General features: G+C 37.0%; 1 protein-coding gene across 1 annotated transcript in view; it reads right to left on the bottom strand.

Annotated features, from left to right (window-relative positions):
• RYR2 (ryanodine receptor 2) overlaps window positions 1–23684 on the bottom strand; it is a 340802-nt gene that overhangs the window by 311170 nt on the left and 5948 nt on the right. The window contains exon 2 of the mRNA XM_042817920.1: window positions 17411–17467. Coding sequence (XP_042673854.1) covers window positions 17411–17467 — 57 coding nt within the window. The remainder of the gene's footprint in view (window positions 1–17410; window positions 17468–23684) is intronic.

The raw sequence follows: 23684 nt of genomic DNA, 5'->3' as shown, positions 1-23684 counted from the left end.
TTTTTAACTGTCTTACAGACACAATTACATAGTAATTCTTAATAGTTTTATAAGCAGCAATCTCCTCCTCCCACAGAATGAAGTTCTAACAGTGTTAACAGAACTAAGTGTTCAATAGTTTGTCCTTCAGTATTCAATACGTGCCTCAATGCCTTGCATTTATTGCACCCCACTCCATTCCAATCACTGACAACTTTCATACCCAGCCTAGCATTCTCTTTACAGGATAGCAGGCTCCAACAACCCACAGCTTCATAGACGTGAGAGAATTCCATGCAGATGAATAGGAAAAGTGTCAGGTAAAATGTTCCTGTCTTCATTTTACTAACAGGGAAAAGTAAACATGACTAAGCAAAGCTAAAGGTGCTGGACAATTTGAAGTTCCAAGATGTCTAGAATCAGCACATTTGAAACACTCATAATTAAATAACAATTTACAAGTTTGAAATGCATTTAATAGAGGTTTCTGTTACACACATAAGCACACAGTATCCTTCCAAATCAGATCACACTGGATACCCAGGAAAACAGGACCATCACAACAAGCAGACTCATGATGGCCCAGAAGCACATACATAGAGTCCTGAGGTCACAGCTTTGAAATTTCCAGGCCAGTCCTCTGTATAATCAATGGATATCAAGATGTTACAATATAATCAAGAGAGTTAGGCAAAGTGGACAATGATAACAAAAGAGAATAAAATGGGAGGCTTACCCTTCGGCTGGGCTCACCACAAAACACCAATAGAGGCAATCGCCAGAAGAGATCCTTCCCCTCTGGTAGCCAGCTCTTAAATAGGTCTAGGAGAGGTGCAGCCTGGCTCCACCCCTTCCGGCAGCACAGGTGAATTGCCTTCACCTGTGCTCCTCTGGCTGACCCATGGCTCACCTCAGGTGATCAATCAGAGGTTCAGGCCCTGACTCAGCAGTTCCCATACAGTCCTCTAAGCAAGCAAACAAGCACTTGGATGTCCAATTAACAGCTTCATAAGACACAATCTGGTACAATCTGATATCAAAAAGCAGAGGAAAAAATTGAAGCCAAGAAGATGTAGAAGAAGTCCTAATATTTGGAACTCAGAAAAATAAATTTAATTTTCCAAGCAAACTATATGTTGGCCTCATGACAAAGTATAAGATTTTGCTTATGTAAGAAATCTTACTTTTTCATAGATGCAAATGTAGCTTCTGCTATCAAAAATATCTTGTTTATACTACAAATCCATGATGCATTTTCATTTCAGCTACTTGAAAAAAAAAAAACAAACATTTACAGATTTGTTCATATATTCACATGATTTAAAAATTAATTCATGGATTGATCTATTTTAACACTGTCAGAAGAATTTCCAAGACAAGTTACAACAGCTCCCAGGCAAGTTTCACAGACATGCAACACTTCCTTATGTATTCATTGACAGTATTAAAACTGAACGAAAGTCCATGCGTTATCAGCCTTCTGCAGAATGGGAACACTGAATTTTTCTTCTTGAAACAGCAAATTTGAGACAGATAAGGGCGAACTCTACAACTTAAGAAATTCTAGGTTAAGAGACAGAGAAAGCTCAAATCAGTATTTTTTCCCAGTAATTCTGCCATGTCTCAGCAAGCAGAGTGTGTTCAAGTACTACACAGGCCAAGTCTATACAGCAGACGTTTGTACCACCTCCCCAGCAGTCACAACTGATAATATCCAGTTTCCCAAATATGTTCAGGTCCTAAAATCAAGTATTTGAAAATACTTCTTTGCAATTAATTAGTCAAAGTCAGACTGAAAACAGACAAGAAAAACACCTGGCTAAGCATTGCTGATCATGATTTGTCATCAATTAACAAAAAACTTCAGTCATCATTCTTCCTTTCTTACAAGCAGGCAGTAGTTAGGTGTTAATTATTTTTTGTCTCACAACTAGTTAAATAGAAAATTTCTAACTATTATAAGAGAAACAAATCTCCTGAAATTACCAGCAGCACCCATGCAAATTTCAACAGGACTTTCAGAGAATGATGTCATAACTACAGAATCACAGAATGGCCAGGGTTGGAAGGGACCTCAAGGATCATGAAGTTCCAACCCCCCTGCCACATACAGGGCCACCAACCTCCCCATTTAATACTAGACCAGGCTGCCCAGGACCCCATTCAGTCTGGCCTTGAACACCTCCAGGGATGGGGCATCCACAACCACTCTGAGCAGCCTGTTCCAGCACCTCACCACTCTCTGTGTAAAGAATTTCCCCCAACACCCATTCTAAATCTCCCCTCCCTCAACTTAAAACCATTTCCCCTTGTCCTGCAGTTATCAAAGAGTTGATTCCCCTCCTCATTGTAGGCTCCTTTTAGGTACTGAAAGTCTGCTCTGAGGTCACTCTGCAGCCTTTTTTTCTCCTCCTTTCGCCTGTCCTTATAAGAAGGTGCCCCAGTCCCCTGATAATGATATTAAATGGTTTTCTGAAAATGGCTCAGGTTCTAATCAAATTCAAATGCCACCAACTCTCATATTTCTGCCTCCTACATTCTTCTATCCAAGGAAAAAGTGGAAAAGTCAATCTCCTGATTTCATACTTATGGATAGATAGAGAAATAAACCCATCCTCACTTAAGTCAGTATCTGACCCATCAATCTGCTAACAATACAGCTAACTAATATCTGTCTTAAGAAAAATAGGACTAGATTTTCAGTCATCCCAGGAGAGAAGTTATATCAAATATACCCTTCGCTAAAACCTCCAGCAAATACTGCTAGACAACACTGGCTTACTGCATAAGCAAACAAAGATTCTTTGTTAGAAAGAGGCACATCTTTGTTTCCTGTCTGGGAATAAACACTATCACAGGCTTAAGTTTAACCTAGAAGCCTCTGAACAAGGTTGCTAACAACTAAAGAAGCAAAAAGACACAAATCACTCCAAGCACGGCAAAGACCAATAGCATATTGAGAAACTGTAAAAGGGTGCCAGGCTACTTCTAACATTTTTGAAAATTTGAAGTTGTTTATGAATGTGCTGTTGGATGTAAAACATAACTAACAGATTAAGGATTTCTTATTTCAATTAACCTCTTGTAGGATTTTATAGAAGCATATATTTGTTCACTTGCTTTTATTGGTACTGCCTGTGACTTTGAAATACTGCTAGATCTATGCTCTTGAGCCTTAATATCTGCTCTGATCACATAGGAAAATAATAGAAATTCAAGCATTAAGGATAAATCGAACTTGGTACGCCCAGGGATATGACCACAAAAACATACACAACTTCTGAAAAGGGATGCTTTTACCATAATTTCAAGCCCAACCTCCTCTTAATTTAACAGTAAAAACCCAAGTACTGTAATAATGTGTATATGTCAAGTCATGATACTTGTACATGTTCACGTGCAGATGCTGTATTTTAAGTTGCTCCACATTTTACGATTGCATACATACTCCCTCTACTGATATGTGCTATATTTATCTCCCCAGCTGACACAAGCAAGGATTACTAAAACACACCAGATCCCTATGCATTGAGATGAACTATGTGAGATCACTATTACGCAAGTAAAAGCAGAAGACCAAACACCATTGTAAATGCATTTATTAAGCCATAAGATTTAATAGCAACTCAACTGTGCAGTGCAAGATAAACTGATAAAAATTATAGTGCTGGAGCCCCAAAGAACTGAAACCTCAGTCAGTTTCCTTCTCCGTGCTTTCCTCTCATTAACGTATACTCTCTACATCACGTAACAAGCTGCACTACATTCAAGCTTACTTGCGATATTAGAATGCCACATGCTTCTATTGTAGATTATCTATTCTTCCACTGATCTGTACAAATAAATTTTGATTTGCTTGTGCCAGTACAGAGCAAAAGCACATGAAAGACATAAGAGAAAAAAAAATCTCCATATGGAGTTTCAAGATTTAAAAATATGTATTTTTTTTATTATTATTAACTTCCCCAAACTGCTTTGTTTAAATAATCAGATACCCACAAAAACATCTATATACTTTACACAGAAAAGAGTGCGTGACTTTTTTTTTTTTTATTCTACTGAAAGAATAATCGACTCATTCTTAACCAGGTAAACAAAACTGTAAAGAATCCAAGACAAGTAAAACAGAAAATAAGAAATACAGTATTACTCACACTAAAAGTCAGAACATAATTGGCATTTAAAGCAGTTGTCAGTAATTAAGCTTTTAAAACATTATAACAATGCATCAGTGATCCTTACCTAAGAATAACAATTTAAAAAAAAAAAAAAAAACCTACATGAAATCAGAAATAAAGCATTTCTGAATTATCTAAGGAAACTGAAAAGTCAGTAGATCCAATAAAAAAGCTACAGAAAAGAAACCCCACACACGCTAGAAGATCAAAAGCAGGGGTGGTTAGGAAGAATAAAATATTCCTGCAATGAAATCCCAAGGTAAAAAATATTTACTAAAAGCATCCGAGATGTATAAGTAATAAAGGATATAGGAAATTACTGAGTCTATTTGAATACAGTCTATGTTTAAACCACTGTGCAGGAAGGAATCAGCTGTGGATACACAGAAAATTAAACCTGGGAAGGTGTGAACTAGGCTGTAGTCATTTTTGACAGAAAGACTGTAAGCACTTACACTGTGCTAAATTATGAATGCACTCTCAATTTATCTTTTAGTCATTAGACAGCACTGGAGGATGAAATAGGGAAAAATGCCAAGGAGGAAAAGGATACACGTTTTTAACTTGAGGGTAACTAGCCACAGGAACATATTTGTCAAGGGTAAGTACTAATTCATAACGTAGCTGTTGAGGTGTTTCAGATTGGTTTTCAGAGATATGACTTAGCTTAAAGGTACATTACTGAATTTGGCACAATGAATTCACAAGCACAACTGATATCTCCAATCACCGAACATTTGACTTCAGACACATAGGAAGATCTCTCAGTGAGCTCCAGTCACCATTCAAAACGTGGGAACACAGGAAGTGGGACCAAAGTGGCCTCATCAAGCGTCAGCAGCCACAGCTAAATCTACCATGTGTCAGACTGTTCAAACACAGGTGCTATTATATATTTTGAGGAGAAGTGAGACTTAAGACAGGAAATGCTCGTTTGGAGACAACGTGCACAGTTTCCTGCACTTTGGCCACAATAAGCCCATGCAGTGCTATAGGCTTGGGGATGAGTGGCTGGATGACAGTGAAGAGAAAAGGGACCTGAGTGTGTTGGTTGACACTCGGCTGAACATGAGCCAACAGTGTGCCCAGGCGGCCAAGAGTGCCAAAAGCATCCTTGCCTGCATTAGAAATAGTGTGGCCAGCAGGAGCAGGGAGGTGATCATCCCCCTGTACTCAGCACTGGTGAGGCTGCAGCTTGAGTATTGTGTTCAGTTCTGGGTCCCTCACTACAAGAAAGACATTGAGGCCCTGGAGCATGTCCAGAGAATGGCAACAAAATTGGTAAAAGGCCTAGAGCACAGGTCTTGTTAGGAGCAGCTGAAGGAACTGGGATTGCTTAGTCTGGAGAAGTGGAGGCTCAGAGGAGACCTCATTGCGCTCTACAACTTCCTGAAGGGAGGTTGTGATGAGGAGGGGTTTGGCTTCTTCTCCCAGGCAACGAACAGGACCAGAGGAAATGGCCACAAGTTGTACCAAAGGAGATTTAGGTTAGACATAAGGAAGAACTTTTTTCGCAGTGGTTAAACACTGGAATGGCCTGCCCCAGGGAAGTGGTGGAGTTGCCATCCTTAGCAGTGTTCAAGAGGTGCCTGGATGAGGAGCTATGAGATATGGTTTAGTGCTTGTGGTAGCAATGGTAATGGGAGGATTGTTGGACTAGATGATCTTGCAGGTTGTTTCTAACCTTGTGATTCTATGATTCTATGGCTTAGGGAGTGCATAACATATCTATCTTCATCACTTCAGTAGAAGAGAGCCTTAACTGTCAGGCAGTTCTTACAGTATCTTCTTCACAGACCAAGCAGCACAGCAAATGCCTTCCCGGTGCAGAATGATTTCCTTCTAACGAACAAGAGGCAAGCCTTACAGGCCTCTGGTTGAACAATCTGTTAATACTTAGCTCAGTTCAAAATGGTCTGTCAAAGTCTGCCTGAGCTATTATATCTTGCTAGTTTCAAATAAAACTGCTAAAGTGCACCGAATAGCACAAGCCTTATCAAACAAGAAAAAGATCGTTGAAGATTACATTTGTATCAAGGCATGATTTCCCACTGGTTGTTCATTGAACAATCTTCCCATCAGCCCAAAAAGGACAAAAAAAAAAAAAAAAAAAAAAAAAAAAAAAAAAAAAAACCTTTTTTGGCTTCTTCAAAGAAAATTAAATAAATAAATTACACAAGGGGCCCTGAATGCAAAGGGAGGTGTTTCCATTAGAGAAACTAGTAGGGAAGTACACGAACAGCAGAACAGAGCAACCAGTGACAATTCTACACAAGCAGATAAAGTTAATGACAACCCACATATTGCCTTTTTTCTTCGCTATTAAATGCTGTTTCCTCGAAATCCCCATTGCTCAATAGCCATTTTGTCTCTGATCAAATGACACAGCTTATTCTTTCCACAGAAACAACAGCACTTTCATACTGAATTCATGCCTACCCTCTTGAAACCTAGCCAAGCCTCTAAATATTGCAGACACCATTTGGGAATGAAGTATTTATTTCTTATCTTCAGTTATTCTTTAAATGGAGCAGTAATGTAAACGCATCATTGTCCCTATTAGTCTGAGGACACAAAGAGTGCATCCAGAAAAAGGGTACTTGTTATCCCTTAGGGATACATACATCGTTCCACTTAAAACAAACATGCTGCCCAGTGGCTCCAAAAAAAAAAAAAAAAAAAAAAAAAAAAAAAAAAAAAAAAAGCCACATAGTAAGGAATTATCATCTTAGTCCATATTTATTTCCTCATTTTTAAAACTCAGAAGCTCAAAAATCACAATTCCTACATCAAGGCAAAAATTCATCCTCCCCTTACCCCCCTCCCCACCACACACACACACACACACACTTATAATCATTAGAAATCATGTTTGCTTTTCCTTGTACTTAAATTTCTAACAACAAAAGGAAAGTTTTGTACTGGTCAGTAGATACTGTTTTTATGAATGGAATAGAGTTGCTGTAGGATAATTTAATCTTAAATCTTCTACAAGAAAAAGGATATATTGCCAAACATTAGAAACATCTTTATTTAATTCACAACCAGAAAGAACCCAAACTTACTGCTAATTTCAGTAGAGAATAAGGTATTTTTAACTTGCTATCCATTTTTTAATTCTGTCCCTAAAGATCTACAAGCATTAATTGCTACCACTGAAAACCAGGCATTAGTGACCTCCATTTCAGAACACCAGAAGCCGAAAGATGTTTGCTGCTGGGTTTCCATGCAGTGCATCCTCCTACTTACAGATGTTGTCACATGCAGTGCACAAAAATAGCTGTTTTCTCTTTTCTCCAAATCTTTGCAGGGGGTGTTACAAACCATGCCTGCTGCCTGGTTTGGAAAGAGAGGGATAGAGGTACAACACTGGTTTGGTTGCTGCTTGAGGAAATCCCCTTCACCTCAGCATCTTCCCAACTTCAGACTGGAAGCTTCAGGAAGAACCTGCCTTTGACTACTTGTCTGAGAGGCAGAAAGCTTGTTACCATAATTAATTTTAAGCATATGGAGAATCAGCAACTATTAATTTTTGTTTGTTTTTATTGGAATTCTTATTTCCTATTACTGTCAATTTCAAGCCAGTAACCCACTTTTAATATTAACCAATCCAGCAGTCTTTCACAGTTAAATAAAATCCACTTGCAGTTCAACTTGCTATTTACAATGAAAATCAAATTGAAAATACCCATACTGCTTCAATTGTTTCCAAATTGCAATTGTTGGAATAAGTATTTTCTACCTCTAAAGCTTAATATTTGAACACTGGCACTTACTAGTTGATACTTTCCAGAGCTCAAAGAAAAGGTGTCAGTAATTGCTAAGCACAATTACTGAAGGGGAAAAAAAAGTAGGGTACTTAAGAAATTCTACTGCCTTACTCATAAAACATTTAGGTCGTAAGTTTGCCCTCTATCTTAAAGAGCGAGAAAGAGCCACGATGTGCCACAGTCACCCATCCCCTCACTGCACTGCATAACCACCGCCTACTCCCCATTTGCTCTGCTCATCTACACATGCACAAAGACCAGGAGTTGAACCTCCTGCCATTTCTCACAGCAGAGATGTCAGGGGATTCTACTTCTCTGAAGAATAGCCAGCCTATGCCAACACAAAAGTACATTCACTCTTAGATGCCCACCACGCTGCAGACTTGTCCATAATTATCTGATCAGTTGCCATTATCTTCCCAGATTTTCCACCAGGAAAGTTGCCCACCACAACTCTGTTTCTTTGGTCACAGTACAGCCCCATCAGGCTCTCAAATATACAGAAGCAGCAACATTAAGAAGTGGCAAATGGAAAGTCAGAAAGCAGAGCCTTAAAAGAAAAAAACAGCACCTGGTTTTGTATCCTTTTCCTCAAGGCTCTTCACCCCTACCCCAAACATTCTCTCCAGCACATCCTGTCATAATAGATGCTGGACTTCCCTCCTCAGCAGCAGCAGCAAGCTGGGCAAGGCTGCAGTTAATTTCTCCATGCCCTTCACAGCAATATTTCTGTGGACTTCACCACACTCAGCCCAAACACATGAACACGTGCTGAGATGCCAAGATCAAAATGCTTAGCACCAAAGCCATGACAAAAAAAGATATAAACATGAAAACACAATAAGCAAGTAGCAATGATTTCCTTTCAGGTGAAAACCATGAGTGTGCTTGACAGCATTTCTAATGCCCCAAACATTCTTAACCACAGCTAGAGATGAAGTGGGCTGTTAGTTCTCAAAGGGTCAGGCAGCCTCCAGAATGCAGGTTACATGCAGATTTCGATGTTTGGATCTCTGATTATAAAAGCCAGGAAATCTGCAACTGTAAATTCTTCCACAGAAGGGCAGACCAAGAATCAGGGGAAAGGTAGATGGGAAATGCAAAACTGTGGAAGAAATACACACAAATAAGGATGGATTTTTAATTTTTTTTTCCAAAAAATGTCACTTTTACAGCTGTGTAACATAAAAAAAAAAAACGGGCTTTCGCTTTTTAAAATTGAAAACTTCTGATTTTGTTTTTAAATACTGCACCTTTTGTATAAGCCTGTGAAACAAAACTTAGTACAGCAGTTGCAAACATATGCAGTAATATTTTCAGTCGTGATTCACTGCCTTTTCCCATACCACAACTGGGGATCATCAGTTGTTGAACACTGTAGCTTCAAAATAGCTGTACATAGTAGTTACAAAACAAAGAGCAATGCTTCTTCATGCACTATCCACTTCAGCTGCAGAGCTCATATTGCTACCAATTTCATTGTCACCACTCCTGAGTCTAATTGCTGAGGTCACAAACCACTACAGGCTGATGGCACATAGCAGGGACAAAGTGCACTTTTGCTCTTTTTCCTCATTATCTGTTATTGAACACTAGTGGAGATACTGTACTGAGTTAAATGGATCCCTGGTCTTCGTTATTACTTCCATTATTTTTATCTAATCTATAATAAATAAATCGGTACAACATATAAAAGCTCTGCAACGAAAGATAAAAGTCTAGCTTACTTCACTAGACCACTGATGCAGGGTGAAGTAGAAAATAAACAGAATTAGCAAGAGTTGAAGTCACAGAACAGCTTTTCTTTTAAGGCAACACTGCTCCAGCCTGCTATTTTTAATTCCCAGGCCAGGTGAACTTGTGACATTAAATCATAAACAAAATTACATTCTCACATAACTTTTTAACTATTCTTTTTAAGTCATTATTTGTATGATTTAAATCCATAGAGAGGATAAAAGCATATATTCTGAACATAATAGAGGGTCTGACAAACACAACACTGTATAAATCAAGGAAAGCATCCAGATACAAGATTTTATTATTATTTTTATGGTATCTTTCCATCACCTGAAGTGAACTAAATACTTGGGTAATCTTATGTAAGGCATTTTAGCTGTGAGTCATCCCTAAGTATGTTCTTGCATACTAAATAAGCTGGAAACAGTTGGTACTTCATGCTGAGTGACATCCCTATTTTGCTTAAATCTTCAAATTCTAACTTCATATGGTATTTTTTCTTATTTTAGAAGCAGTGCATTACAGGTTGCTTATCTTTGCTTCTATTTGCCTTTTGTGTTCACCAGTACAGATATGCATTCATATTTCAGGTGAGTCATTAAATCCAGGGAAATTTCCAGCAATGGTTATGTCCCAGTTTGAACTGAGACTATTAAATAATCTTTCATTTTTCTATTTTTCTTCCATCCCACTAACACCTGACATGCCATCTGCATACTAAGTTAATTTGGAAGATGGTATATATAGCTATAAAAGTACAATTTCACTGTATTCAAAAGTGGAAAATCCTAATCAGTGCAAAAAAATACTAAAAAGTAGCATGCAGAAGTAACAGGTTCCATCATATTAAATCATCAAGTGCTTTTCCTACTCTAATTTCAAGTTACAAACACTGCTTTACAAAAAATATCCCCATTGCTCTTTCGCTTTCTGCTATTCAAAAAAAAAAAAAAAAAAAAAAAATCATAAAATCATTTCCCACTCTTTCCCCAGGATACAAATTCCTAACAGAATAAACAGATTCTAAGAATGAATTATTCCCATTAAAATATTTTAACTAAGAAATCCTACAATAACTACTATATATCAAAACTCAGGGTGGGAGTACAGCAGCTAACTACAGTAACTTAGGTTTTTGCTTCTACAGTGCAATTAGGAGTTTAAATTATGATGGCATGGAATACTGTTCTTTTTCATTGGGTAAGTTTTCATAACTAAGGATGACTATATTCCATCTTAACAAATTTCAGCGTGCTTCGACTCCTTAACCAGAACCTAACTACAGAATAGAGTTGCAGAGACATAACAGTTAAATAATCCTACTTTTCAAGCACAGATAGAATTCCTACTGACCAGGCATGTTATGTTAGTACATTTTTAATACAGAATGACAACATAAATCAATAAACATGAAAAAATGCCTTTTATAGTCACACAGAAGAAACAACATTATAATTGAATGTTACCTGCAAAGACAACTCATATCTCCTTGGAAACATTCTCAGAGGATTCCTGTATTTATTCAGTTGTAATTTTAACTTCTTCGTAGATTTCAAATCAGCCACATGTTCACAATTTGGAACTTCCAGTTAGACAATTTTTTTTTTTTTTTTTTAAATATAACTAACATATTTCTGTTAAAGACTACCCAATAAGTTGTAAAAAAATTCACCTTTTTGCGTCCTGCCTTCTGTCCCTAGGCTTTGAATCTATACACTGAAATCATATATCTTCTCACATCATATCCATGTTATGTACTCATCTTCAATGGCACAGTTCTCTAAGTTCCTATATCTTAAATCATCATTAGTCTGAAGAGTCCAGAACAAGCCCTCTCTGTGTCTCTGGACCCATTACTTCAGTTCTTTGCCCCTTAATCTCACCTCAGTGTTTCTCCATCTGGCCTATTTGAGTCGGTATTTTCAGGCAGGAACTGATACTCACTGTGCATGCACAGTGGCATACAAGGGCCCCTAGCCTCTGCTGAGCCCTCTGGGCACTACGTAAAACAATCAATAAGACTATTAATAGATTTTGCCCCCTGGTTCCTCTTGCGACTAACAGCTGTAATCTTTCCTCTGATAACTGACTACACACTGCAGTTTTTCAGGTTTTGTCTCAGTAGCAACGATTTCCATTCATCCCCTCTGTCATACCTAGGAAGATATTATTCAGTTCTTCAAAAAACATACAGTAATTCTTTTCCTTCATAGTCTGTCTCGAAATTCATATATTCTTTCACCACTTCATTTCAAGACCACAGATTAAGGAAGAAAACATGCATGTTTTAATATTGAAATACAGATGTTACATAGAACACTAAATTTTCCCATATGTATGTATCAATTTTAACTCTTACCAGATTAAAGGGCATCAAAGAAGCACCAGTCCGTATAGAGGTCAGATCCATTCTGGAACCTCTCCTAATTATTTAAATTATTTCAATAGACATTAAACACAGGAAAACACTGAGGGAAAAAAAGACATTCACGTACTTCTACCTGTACTCATACACACAACCAAGAGTCCAACAAAACAAGAGCTATTGGCCACAAAGACACTTTTGATAATGTGCTGAATCCTCTTGATGTATTTGTTAACTAAGAATAACAAATATCAGAACACATACTGCTTAAAAAAAAAAAAAAAAAAATACACAAATAAAAATTTAAAAATGTAAATGTATATTCATATGAAATAGGAATAGTTGTAAAGCATTTCTGATGTTCTATAATTGTCTTCAAGGGAAAAACAGATATGTACACACACACTTTTTCATTCTTGATCTTACAAGGTCCAAGAATATAAAATTGGATGATTCATCTCCTCTGGATAGCCTAGTTGCCAACAACAAAACCTTGCCAGCTGAGCTGTGTAGCTAATGCACTGAAATGTACCAGAACAATGCAACAGAATTTCTAATGCCCTAAGTCTGGAGAGGAAGAAAATTTGAAGGAAAAAAAAAAAAAAAAAAAAAAAAAAAAAAACCAAACAAACAAAAAAAAACAGTTCACGAAAGCCTTTCAAGAATTAGTTTAGCAGTTCGATAGTTCCCTTAAGCAAATTTAATAACTTAACATGTTTAAAAATATATATATCATACAAACTAAAAATAACCCCTTATCTACAGAAAAAGTCTTCATTTTAAAACAAGTCTGGAGAGAAGAATTCTGCGCTGAAAGCTGTACACAGACATTATGACGATGAATCAGGTGAGAAAGTTACTTCTATCAGCTAATCTTTAATAATATTCTGTTTGCCCCCTGGATAATCTCCAAATCTTGTAACAGCAGCCGCTTTCAATCTCCAGTCAGTTCATGAGCATCACATTGCAGTGCTTCAATTACAGCAACACTTTCAATTGACACATGTCTGCCCTTAAGTGGGACTACACTTGAAATGATGATAGTGGATTTTGTGCACATTTCAGCAAAAAAAAAAATCCCTGTCTGCAATCATTAAGGTTCCACAACAACAGCCTGAACACAACATAATGCTTTTTGCATTCTTTGCTGCTGCTCATTAAGTATTCTGGGAACACAGCATATAGAAATCCCACCGTCAGCACAAACAACTAAATCTGAACGTATACCACGCTAACAACTGCAAGAGCTAACTGTAATCACAGCTAGAGAGGATGTTGTAACACAACAGAAAGCACAGCAGCAAGGTCACAGGCTGCAGAAAGCAAGAATTTGCTCAAATGTAACAGCTGTGAGCACAGAAATGAATCCATCTGCCTACCTTCAGAAGACCTCAGGCACACAGGAATCTCCAGCAAGATACCCTTGTCTCCACTGCCAATCCTTAAATGAGAAGCCAGGTGGATCCTCGCTCCACCCCTTCTAGTCACTGAGGTAAATTGCATGCAGCTGAGCTCCCTGGGTTGGCTCTGCCTTCCCAACAGGTGCTCAATCACTGCTTCAGGCTGTGACTTAGCATTTCCACTACAGATGTTAAAAGAACTTATTAGTAACAAAAATTACATAGTCAAAAACTTGAGAATGTCGTTGACTACCCTACACTTTCTCATTTTAATTCTCTTATACATCCAGTGAAAAAGCTATTCCTTGGCTATCAGGAATCTTCTAGAATCTACTAGAATCTTCTGTTACCAGTGCAGTAAATTGTTCAAATTTCCAGCTGAAACAGACAAGAAAATTGTCACATACAATGAGAATTGCCTTCCAAAGACCAAAACATTTAATGGCAGGTTTTTCTCACTGCTGAGAAAGTACACACTATTGCAATAAAAAGTCAACAGAGAATGAATTTCTTCCCAAAGTCAGCACGAAACCGACATAGCCTGATTTTCATCTCTCTGTTTTCTATCTTGCAAGCAGAAGAGCAGTGACAAAGATCTCTTTTTCAACATTTTCCCTCACCTCATAAGGAGTGGAAGAAATAGGTGTTCTGGGCTGTTTTCCAAATTATAAGTATCCATGTCCACTGTAATTCTTATTTGTTTTCAGGCCCAAATACCACTACAGCTTTCAGCAAAATGTTCCCAGTTATAGAAAATATATTTAAGATTTTTCACTGCACTACCCCTTACCGAGAAGCACTAATTACAGAATAGAGGTAGCTGTCTGCCTTGAGGAAAAAAGAAAGAACAATTTCACAGGACAAAGTATCTCTACTGCTTGCACAAAGAAAAGAAAGAGAACTGCAAAAAGAAAAAAAAGTCGCAAGAATCTCAGACGACAAATATTAATCAAGGCATAAAAATAATTTCCATATCTTCTATAGTAAGTGTTAAAAACTTAAGTTTTTCAAAATAATCCTTTATCCATAGCAAGAGAAAAAAGTGTGAAAAAAAAAAAAAACATTATTAACTATATAAACTACCCTGAGTTTATTACAGTAATCTGATCTTTTCAGGACATAAAAATCTTCAGTAGAAGCACTTATTCTACTTAACAGAACATTAAGTCCAAATGTAAAAAAAAAAAAAAAAAAATTGTTTACAAACACTCAATTTTTCTCAGCAGTATCCTTTACAAGACAAGACACTGGTGTGTATTGTTCATTCCCCTTCATAAAGAGAGGTGTGATTTTTTAACAATTTAAGGATTAAAAATTTGTTTAGATGCCAAATATAGCGTAGTTTAGGCAAATAAAGATGTTATATATATGATCAAGAACAATCATAAATTAGCAATAAGATATATGGAAGATAAAAATAATGTGTACTTTCAAGCAAATATCACTATCCATTATTTTCTTCTTTTTACTCTGTTTCAAGTTAATTTTAGTGTTTAAGTAAGATAAAAACAGAAATGTTACTCAATATTTTAGATGATTAATTTTAATAATTAGATTTATTATTAAACATAACAATGAGAACGTACCATAAACGTCATTTGAAATACTCAGCTTCCAGTAACAGAGAAACCTCTAGACAACAGGAAAACAACAGGTAGACACAACATACACAAATGTGCACAGAAGATTCAGTTTTAATTATGGAAAATTCAACAAATGTATACAACTCACATCCCATTTCAGGCAGGGAGCATGATGGAAAATGAGTATTACCAGATAATTTCAAAATTATTGCTTACTTTCAAGAGTAGTTGAAACTTGCTTCATCAAAAACTGTACTCACCTAAAAGTAAAAGCTTCAAGACAAGATAGGTCTACAATTTTATAATACAGACCAGGAATTTTTTTTTTTTTTAATTGAAAAAAAAAAGTAGAAGAAAAAGAAGTTCTAAAGAACAATATGAGGCTGAAAGAATAAAAAATGTGGATAAGAAAAGTATTTTAGATGTATTAAGCACCTAAAATCAGTACTCCACCATAGCATATATGACTTATTAAACAAATTAAACAGTATACATAATCTCAAATCCAAATTTGAGCTGACTTCATGTTCCACAAACGACATAATAAAAATTATGCTGCACACAGTAGAAGTGCATTGCTAACACTAATTAAAAGACACTATTCTGCAAAAATAATATTTAGGTTATTAATAAAGATTTCAGGAAGATTTGCAAAGTAAGAGACATCTAGCTCTCTTCTCTAAGAGGAAAATGACAGATTACTACCTTTGTTGAATTGGACAAGACTGTCTGCATGGCAAATTTGGAACAGTTTACCAAAATTTAGCTGTGAATAATTCAAAGGATAGTTAGCATGGCATACACACCGTAAAACTAACTGTAGAAAAAATAGGTCACACACTTCTGTTACATAAATAAGATAAATATAATTGTGTTTAAAACTTCAACTAAAGAGCACAGAAAAGGATTCAGAGCCATTTATTCCATCAGTACACAATTGTACTTGTTTGTGATAATGCTCTGATTAAATCTAGAAGAAATTTGACATCACAGGATCACAGAACCATTGGGGTTGGAAGGGACCTCAGAAATAAGCTCAGAAATAACTACAGCAGGTTGCCTACAGTAGATTGCACAGTAAAGCATACAGATGGGTTCTGAATACCTCCAGAGAAAGAGAGTCCACAGTCTCTCTGGGAAGCTTGATCCAGTGCTCTGTACCCCTCAAATGTTTGTATGTTTCCTCATGTTTGTACACAGCTATGTTTCAGCTTGTGCCAAATGCCCCTCGTTTTGTCTCTGGGAACCACTGAGAGTGGCCCAATCCACTTGGCTCCCATCCATTAAATATTTATAAGTACTGACAAAATCCCTTCTTAGCTTTCTCCAGGCTGAACAGTTCCAGGTCTCCCATCCCTTCCTTGTAAAGAAGATGCTCCAGGCCCCTCATCATTTTTGTGGCTCTCCTCTGGTCTCTCTCCAGAAATTTTCTGTATTTTTTTCAACTGAGGAGCCCAGAACTGGATACAGTACTCATGGCCTCAACATGGCAGAGCAGAGGAGAACTATTAACCCCCTCAAGATACCAGTGGCCTTCTTGGCCACAAGGGCACACAGCTGGCTAATGGCCAACCTGTTGTCCTCCTTTCCAGCAGATCAGCCCCTAACCTGTACTGATGCACGTGGTTATTCCTCCCCAGGTGCAGGACTTCACACTTGCCCTTGACGAACCACATCAGGTTCCCTTCTGCCCAACACTCCAGCCTGTCCAGGTCTCACTGAACAGCAGCACAGCTTCCTGGAGTATCAGCCACTCCTCCCACCTTCATATCATCAGTAAATTTCCTGACAGTCCATTCTAACCTTTATCCAAGTCATTGGTAAAGATGTTAAACATCAGTGAGAAGAGAAACAGATTTAAAGAAACATACATACAGCCATATAGTCTCACCTTGGAAGTTTTGGGTAAGCAAATTGTTTCATAAAATGTTTAATCTACACAGAATGCATTATTCTGCTAAACATTAAAATCAATTAATTTGCCTTATGAATGTAGTAGAATTTTAGTAATAGGTAATACAGCCATGTCTTTATTTGAAGCAGCATTTATTTTTAGGCATCTGGCCAAAAAATAAATTTGTACTGTAATATTTTCTTCTGCCCTTTTGCTAATGAAATAGCCCTTAACAACCTGTTATACCAACCTGCTTTATTTATGTATTTATTTCATTTAAATGACTTACTATTCCTTAGTCACAGAAAATGGGATCCAGGTAGAAAATCTGTTAGGAACATAAGCATTTTCTTCAACTCATTATTTTATTTAAACGTATACAGTGCCACTGCAAACCAATTTCAAGTCTCAGAACTTCTTATTTCTCTGCCCCTCCCAATAAGACAAATGACTAGGGTATAACTACTAATAGCAAGCCATAACTTTTGAATAAGAACTTACTACAACAAAGTGTGCTTCCCAAGCTCTAGATGTGGTTCCAATTGTCAAACTGTAACTCTGTAACAGACATAAATCATCATAAAAACCTCACTCATCAATATGAAATCACTAAATACATAAATATGTCATTTTGTTAGCCCTCATACTCCCACAGTTTGCTACCCACGTGAATATACGCCTTCAGTGAACGTGCTCTATCCCATGTTAGTTTATTCTGTTAGTAAACCAAAAAGTGAACCAAGGCCTTCCTATGTAAGCAGAAATGCAAGTGCCATGCATGGAAACAAATCTCTCCTATCAAGTTATAAAGACTGAGCATTTCTCACATGCCATATTAATTGAATGACTTTACAGGGTTAAAGCTTTAGGGAAACTGATACTGTTTCTCTCACTTAGCCATTTTCTCAGTCAGAATATACCTCTGTGCCAAGTACATGATTCCTTGAAACCAGTCTGAGGGGCAATCCCTGAAACAAGTTGGCTTGGAAGGAAAGAATAGTCATTGATGCTCTTAACTTTGTAACTATCAAGTAAAAAATAAATGTATAAACAAACTGCAGAACAGAGAGCAAAATAAAAATAGAGATAGAACAGTTAATGCCTAATTCTGCTTTGCTGATAGATTTAAAGGAGTACCCAAAAAGAAAACCTGCAATCACAGCAGACATCTACACTATAAGCTAAAATTCAACTAGGAAACTCAGAATAAATTTTAAAAAAGAAAGATATACATTACTTCTGGCAATCAGAACAGTCAGAAAAGTGATACCTGGAACATTATCAATAAAATATATCAACATTGCAGCCTAACACGTTCATCTTACATGTTACACAATTGATTATTAAGCTACATTCAAATAACTATTATCAGTTAATTATGACTGCTGCAGGAAGATTGGAACTAGATGATATTTAATGTCCCTTCCAACCCAAATCAGACTATGTTTCAGATGGCTATGAAGATTCCTAAATTAGGAATGAAAACAGAAAACAAGAAACCTCCATTCTCAGCTCAATGAAGAGGCACAATTTCTTCAATTATTAAAAATACATGTATAGTGTTTTGTTTTTGTTTTTTCAATTGAGCCACATATTTCCCCTAGAAAAGGATACCTCCCTTCAGCAAACAGGAAAGTCTAATTTTACGACATAATTTCTTATTTCTCCTCCATGAAAGAAGAAAGTTTCTACTCGTCTCTAAATTTGGAATTAAAATACAGTTTATATGCATAAACATATCTTTCACTCTGGAGAAAAGCCAGACTGCAAGGTACAGCTCTCAAGAGGATGACAGCAAGAAAAAAAAAATTAAGAGTTGCCTTCAGGAAAACATTTTTCTTCCAGTTTGATTGAACGTTTAAATTCATAACTAAAGACAATAGCAAGTTCTGCTACAGACAGGTTAAAGCTGTGTAAAACTTCATACAAAGAACAGCAATTAAATCCAAAACACAGAGGGCACTCAGCACTTCTGACAATAAAATGGAAGAATGAGTAAGACTGAAGAAAAAATTCTTCAGATGTTGCACATTAGAAGAAAAGCAAACGTAACTGAACCTGCAGATAGCATATAACCTACAGAATAAGTACAGCATGAGATACGGCTAACAATTTTGATGTGGACTAAAAGAACATAAGAACATTTCATGAAATATTTTGGAATTCTCTAAAATGCAAAAACACTTCTTCCAAAGGACTGCAGAAACCTTCTCACACTGAAATCAAAATTTACAGAACATTTTTACAAGCTTCCTGGTCTGCTCAGCCCTTTAATTATGACTTGTTTGGTAATTCTTTCCTCTTGTAAGCTTTAAGATTCTTCTTCCATCAAAGTACCAGTATTAAAAATACGCGTTCCCTTCATTTGACATTTGAAGTGTGATTAAAGAGTCAGCAAGGACTGACATACCAGAGCAAGCAATCACGCCAGGACTTACTCAAAAACATTTTAGTATGCAAATCATTATTTCATAAGCTAGCTATATAGAATTCAGTGAACAGTAGTGGAATGCTTACAGAATTTGAGGACTTTTTAGGTTTTACCTACATAGTACTTAAATAGCTACAGCAAGGAGATAGCTACTACTTTGCTCACAAGCCTTTCAGAAGGATTGTACTACATAATTCAAAGACTAAAAGAAATTAGATAGACCATACCAACATGTACACACCAATAAATACAACTCTTTTCCTTTTTATCCTTAATATTCCAGCATTATGCTTAGATGTGGGTTAGCACTGCTTCACAGACATTTTTTTGCCATTAAAATCACATTTCTGGAATGTCCATCAACATATTTGACTCAAAAAAAATTAATAAAATGTTATTGGCACACTTTGATCTTTACTTTTCCTAATCTCCACTTCATTCTTAAGAATTTCCCTGTGTTAGACATTGTGAGATTTTGTTTCTACTTTTCTGTTGAAACAGGGAACGTATATTCTATCTCACTGTTGTTCCCAAGACAACTGCAGAAACATTACTTTTCATGCACTAGAGTTGTAAAACGTACTCTAAAAACATGTGGAAACGTAGTTAAAAAGAGAGGAGGGAAGTCAAGTAAATTATACGTATTTTCAATCTAACCCTCAGCATTAGAACTCCACTGTATTCTCATGACTGTAGCAGGGCTCAAAGTTTCTTATCCATCTTTGTAGGTATTTAGTTGGCCATTACTGCCAATGGAACCAAGCTGTTTATTGAAGACTGCACTGGGATGAAGACCACGTTTCCGTATGGAGAAGCTTAGCATCTAGCTCATGCTCAACATGTCTCTACTACTACTTACAGGAAGATTCCACTTTACAACTAAAAAATAAGCATACCATAAGTGATTTTTCAATATTTATTAGTACAGTTACATTCTTCTTGTATAGTGAGGATCAAGTTATCAGTAAATTAATTAAAGCAGTTAAATGAGACTGAAGCAGATCCAGCATCCATCATCTAGGCTTGCTTTGCAAACTCTTCAAATTCTTCTCACTTCTCCATCTAAATTTCTACATAAGAACTTGCACTTGCTACCACAGGAATGAAGGAGTTCATACAGACCGCTGTGTAATATATTCGCTAAAGAAAGATACTTTCCTCTTCCCTCTTCTTCCTTTTATAAATCCAAAGAACACATCGACACAAGACCCAGGCTCTTTTTTCTGGATACGTGTGGTTTGGAAGGAAGAAACGGGGCTGTAGGAGACAGACTTTCACGTTCAATTACACTAATACTACTTCATTTTCTAACAATCCTCAAGAAAACTCAGAGGACAATGTAAATTTTTGTTGCTTCCTTCCATCATTCCTGTAGAGGAAGGATGTAAGTAGAAATAGCCTTCAAACTCAGTACATTCAACAATTAGAGCAGGATTCTAGAGAAGTTCTCATAGAAGTATATTTCAAAGGTAAATAGAATGCACTGGTGTTGAATATGTAGTAATAATACTTCTAGCTAATATCCATCAGATTTTACCTCCCATGGTCGAGTGAAAAAAAGAATCAATCCACATTGTACAGAATAGTATCTCAACAACTTTTGCCACAGTCTCCTTGATGACTATTTTGTTAGTAGGTAGGTAATCTGCTATATATGAGGACTTTAATTAGTCTGACAAATAACACCATCTTTATTAAGAGAAGGAAAAGAAAAGAAAGCAAGGCTTTGTATATAAATACACAGCAGGTTAACAAAATTCAGGCTTATTAAAAAGTAATCACTACAGCTATGCTGCTGTACAAGCAGGTGAGAGATTCTACTAGTTTTTGTTAGAAATCTAAAGTGACCTTTTCTGGGTTGATGTTGCAGGCAGTGGTTAACCTTGAGTTGTACTATTTGTTACAATGACAACAAAGAAATAAACCTTTTTATTCTAAACAAGAAAAAAGCACAGAAAAGACAATAGGACTAAAAGTCTGCCTTGCTTTTGCTCTCCAGTCATTTCACTAGTTTAAGGTTGGTTGGTCCTCTTGTTATTCAAGAATATCATTATCTACTCCTTTCTGCTTCACTCTTTAGGAGGGCCTGTTGTAACAAGATAAGGGGAAATGGCTTCAAAACAAAAAAAGGGAGATAATGACTGGATATGAGGAAGAAGGATTTTACAATAAGGGTGAGAATGCACTTTAACTAGTTGCCCAGTGAGGTAGTGGATGCCCCATCATTGGAGACATTCAAGGTCAGGCTGGATGGGGCTCTGCGCTATGTGATCTAGCTGTAGGTGTCCCTGTTAATTGCAGGAGAGTCAAGATTATATGACTTTTAAGAGTCCCTTTCAATTAAAAGAAATTCTATGATACGTGGGAATAATACTATTACTTAAAGAATGCATGATATAAATACAAATCCATACAAGCAAAGGAAAATATAGTCCAAATGAAACAGAGAGCTACATAACATTATAACAGACCTAAGTAAAATACTTTATCTGTGGTATGCTGGAATTGTCCCAGACAATGCCAAGACCATCATTGTAACAAGTGACTAAATGCTGAAAACGTGGTTGGAGAAAGGAGTTGTACAGAGATGGGCAGCCTTGCTCTGATGAAAACCCCCTTGTACAGGTGGAGTTGTTAACTGCAGACTTGTTGACAACACACTTGTTAACAACAATCTAACTGGCATAAAAGCACCTCTTGGAGAAGCTTGGGAGTAACTTCAAGACTCCGGAACTTCTGGATGAACACTCTCACAGACCAAGGATCCCTCTATTAGCTGCACCAACGCTGGAAACCAGAACGTTGATCTCTTTGTCCATCTTTTTCTCTATCCACTCCCTCTCCCCTTTTCTTTTTTGCTTATAAAGTTGTCAATTAATGCAAGGCTTATTTTAATTCCTCATATAATCACATAACTTAGCCACACAGCTTAAATAGATACAATTGTAAGAGTGCCAGTAATTTTAAGATAAGTGCAGTACAGAGATTCTCATGAAAACTGATGATTGTGTTTGGACCTTGAGTGTCATTTCACCTTAATCTAACCAAATGGATTTGTGAATCTGGCCACCCCTCCCTTCCTTCATTGCAGGACACGATGCACATGCTATTAGAATCATCGAATACACTACTTCGGAAGGGACCTTAAAGATTAACTGGCTCCAACCCCACTGCCATGGGCAGCACTGCCATACGCCAGCTGAGGCTGCCTAGGGCCCCAACCAACCCAGCCTTGAGCAACTCCAGGAATGGGGCACCCACAGCTTCTCCAGACGACCTGCACTAGTGCCTCACCACCTTCTGAGTAAAGAATTTTCTCCTAACATCTAACCTATATCTACTTTGTTTTAGCCTAAAACCACTCCCCTTTGTCATGTTACAATCAGGCTACATAAAAAGTTGCTCCCCATCTTTTCCATAAGCTACGTTGAAGTGCTGGAAAGCTGTAGTGAGTCTCCCTACAGCCTCCTCTTCTGCAGGAAGAAGCAGCCCAGCTGTCTCAGCTTATCTTTGTAATAAAGATGCTTCAGATGTCCAACCGTCTCTGTGGCCCTCCTCTGGACACACTCAACAGTCAGAGTGCCTGGATAATCCACTGCAGTAATTATTGCTTTCATTCACCTACACTCAATGCTCCAACACAAAAATCAAACAAGTAGTTCAATCGAACCAGAGCTCAGCTTCTAAAAGTTTCAGAATATTCCAATAATAACTGCCACTTAAGAGATCAAGTATTCCTTGTGAGGAAGGTTCTGTCGTTCAGAAATGAAGCCTAGAATTCTATTAACAGGAAATTATCATTCATTCACCCCTAGAGATAATATGTCACAACAATTTATTCTTTTAAGGAACTGTCCCCTTGCAGTCAATAGCAAAATTCTTGTTGATTATATATAAAAGAACAAGCCCCTCACTAATGCAAAATACAAACAGAACTGCTGTAATTTTATTCTCTTTACTATCATGAAAGACAGTCATCTCCAAATATTCACAGAGCTTTATTTCCCAGATGTGCTGAACTAAAAGATTTGTCAGATAAGCTACAAAGTCTCCTAACAATGTCATAGCTAGGAGCAATTCCAACCAAAGACTGAATTTTTTCCAGAGTTTCATAATTTTCAGAAGCAAATCTGCATTTACACTGTAACAACTAACACATGCACACACACACTTCTAGCCAGTCTCCCTGCAGTCCAGGTCTGGAGATGAAAATCTGGCTTTATTGAAGTCAACAGTTCTGTCTTCAGCAGGATCTGAGCTGTGAGACCTGGAACACTTCATTAACCCATGTCAACTGTGAGATCCATCACAAATCAACAAAAAGTAACATTTTTTTTTCTAGTT

Source organism: Centrocercus urophasianus, unplaced genomic scaffold (assembly GCF_019232065.1).
Source record: "Centrocercus urophasianus isolate 14NV4802_14NV808 unplaced genomic scaffold, USGS_Curo_1.0 seq_10, whole genome shotgun sequence".
Lineage (NCBI taxonomy): Eukaryota > Metazoa > Chordata > Aves > Galliformes > Phasianidae > Centrocercus > Centrocercus urophasianus.
Note: the sequence above shows the minus strand (reverse complement) of the source record. Positions and strands in the feature narration are given on the sequence as shown.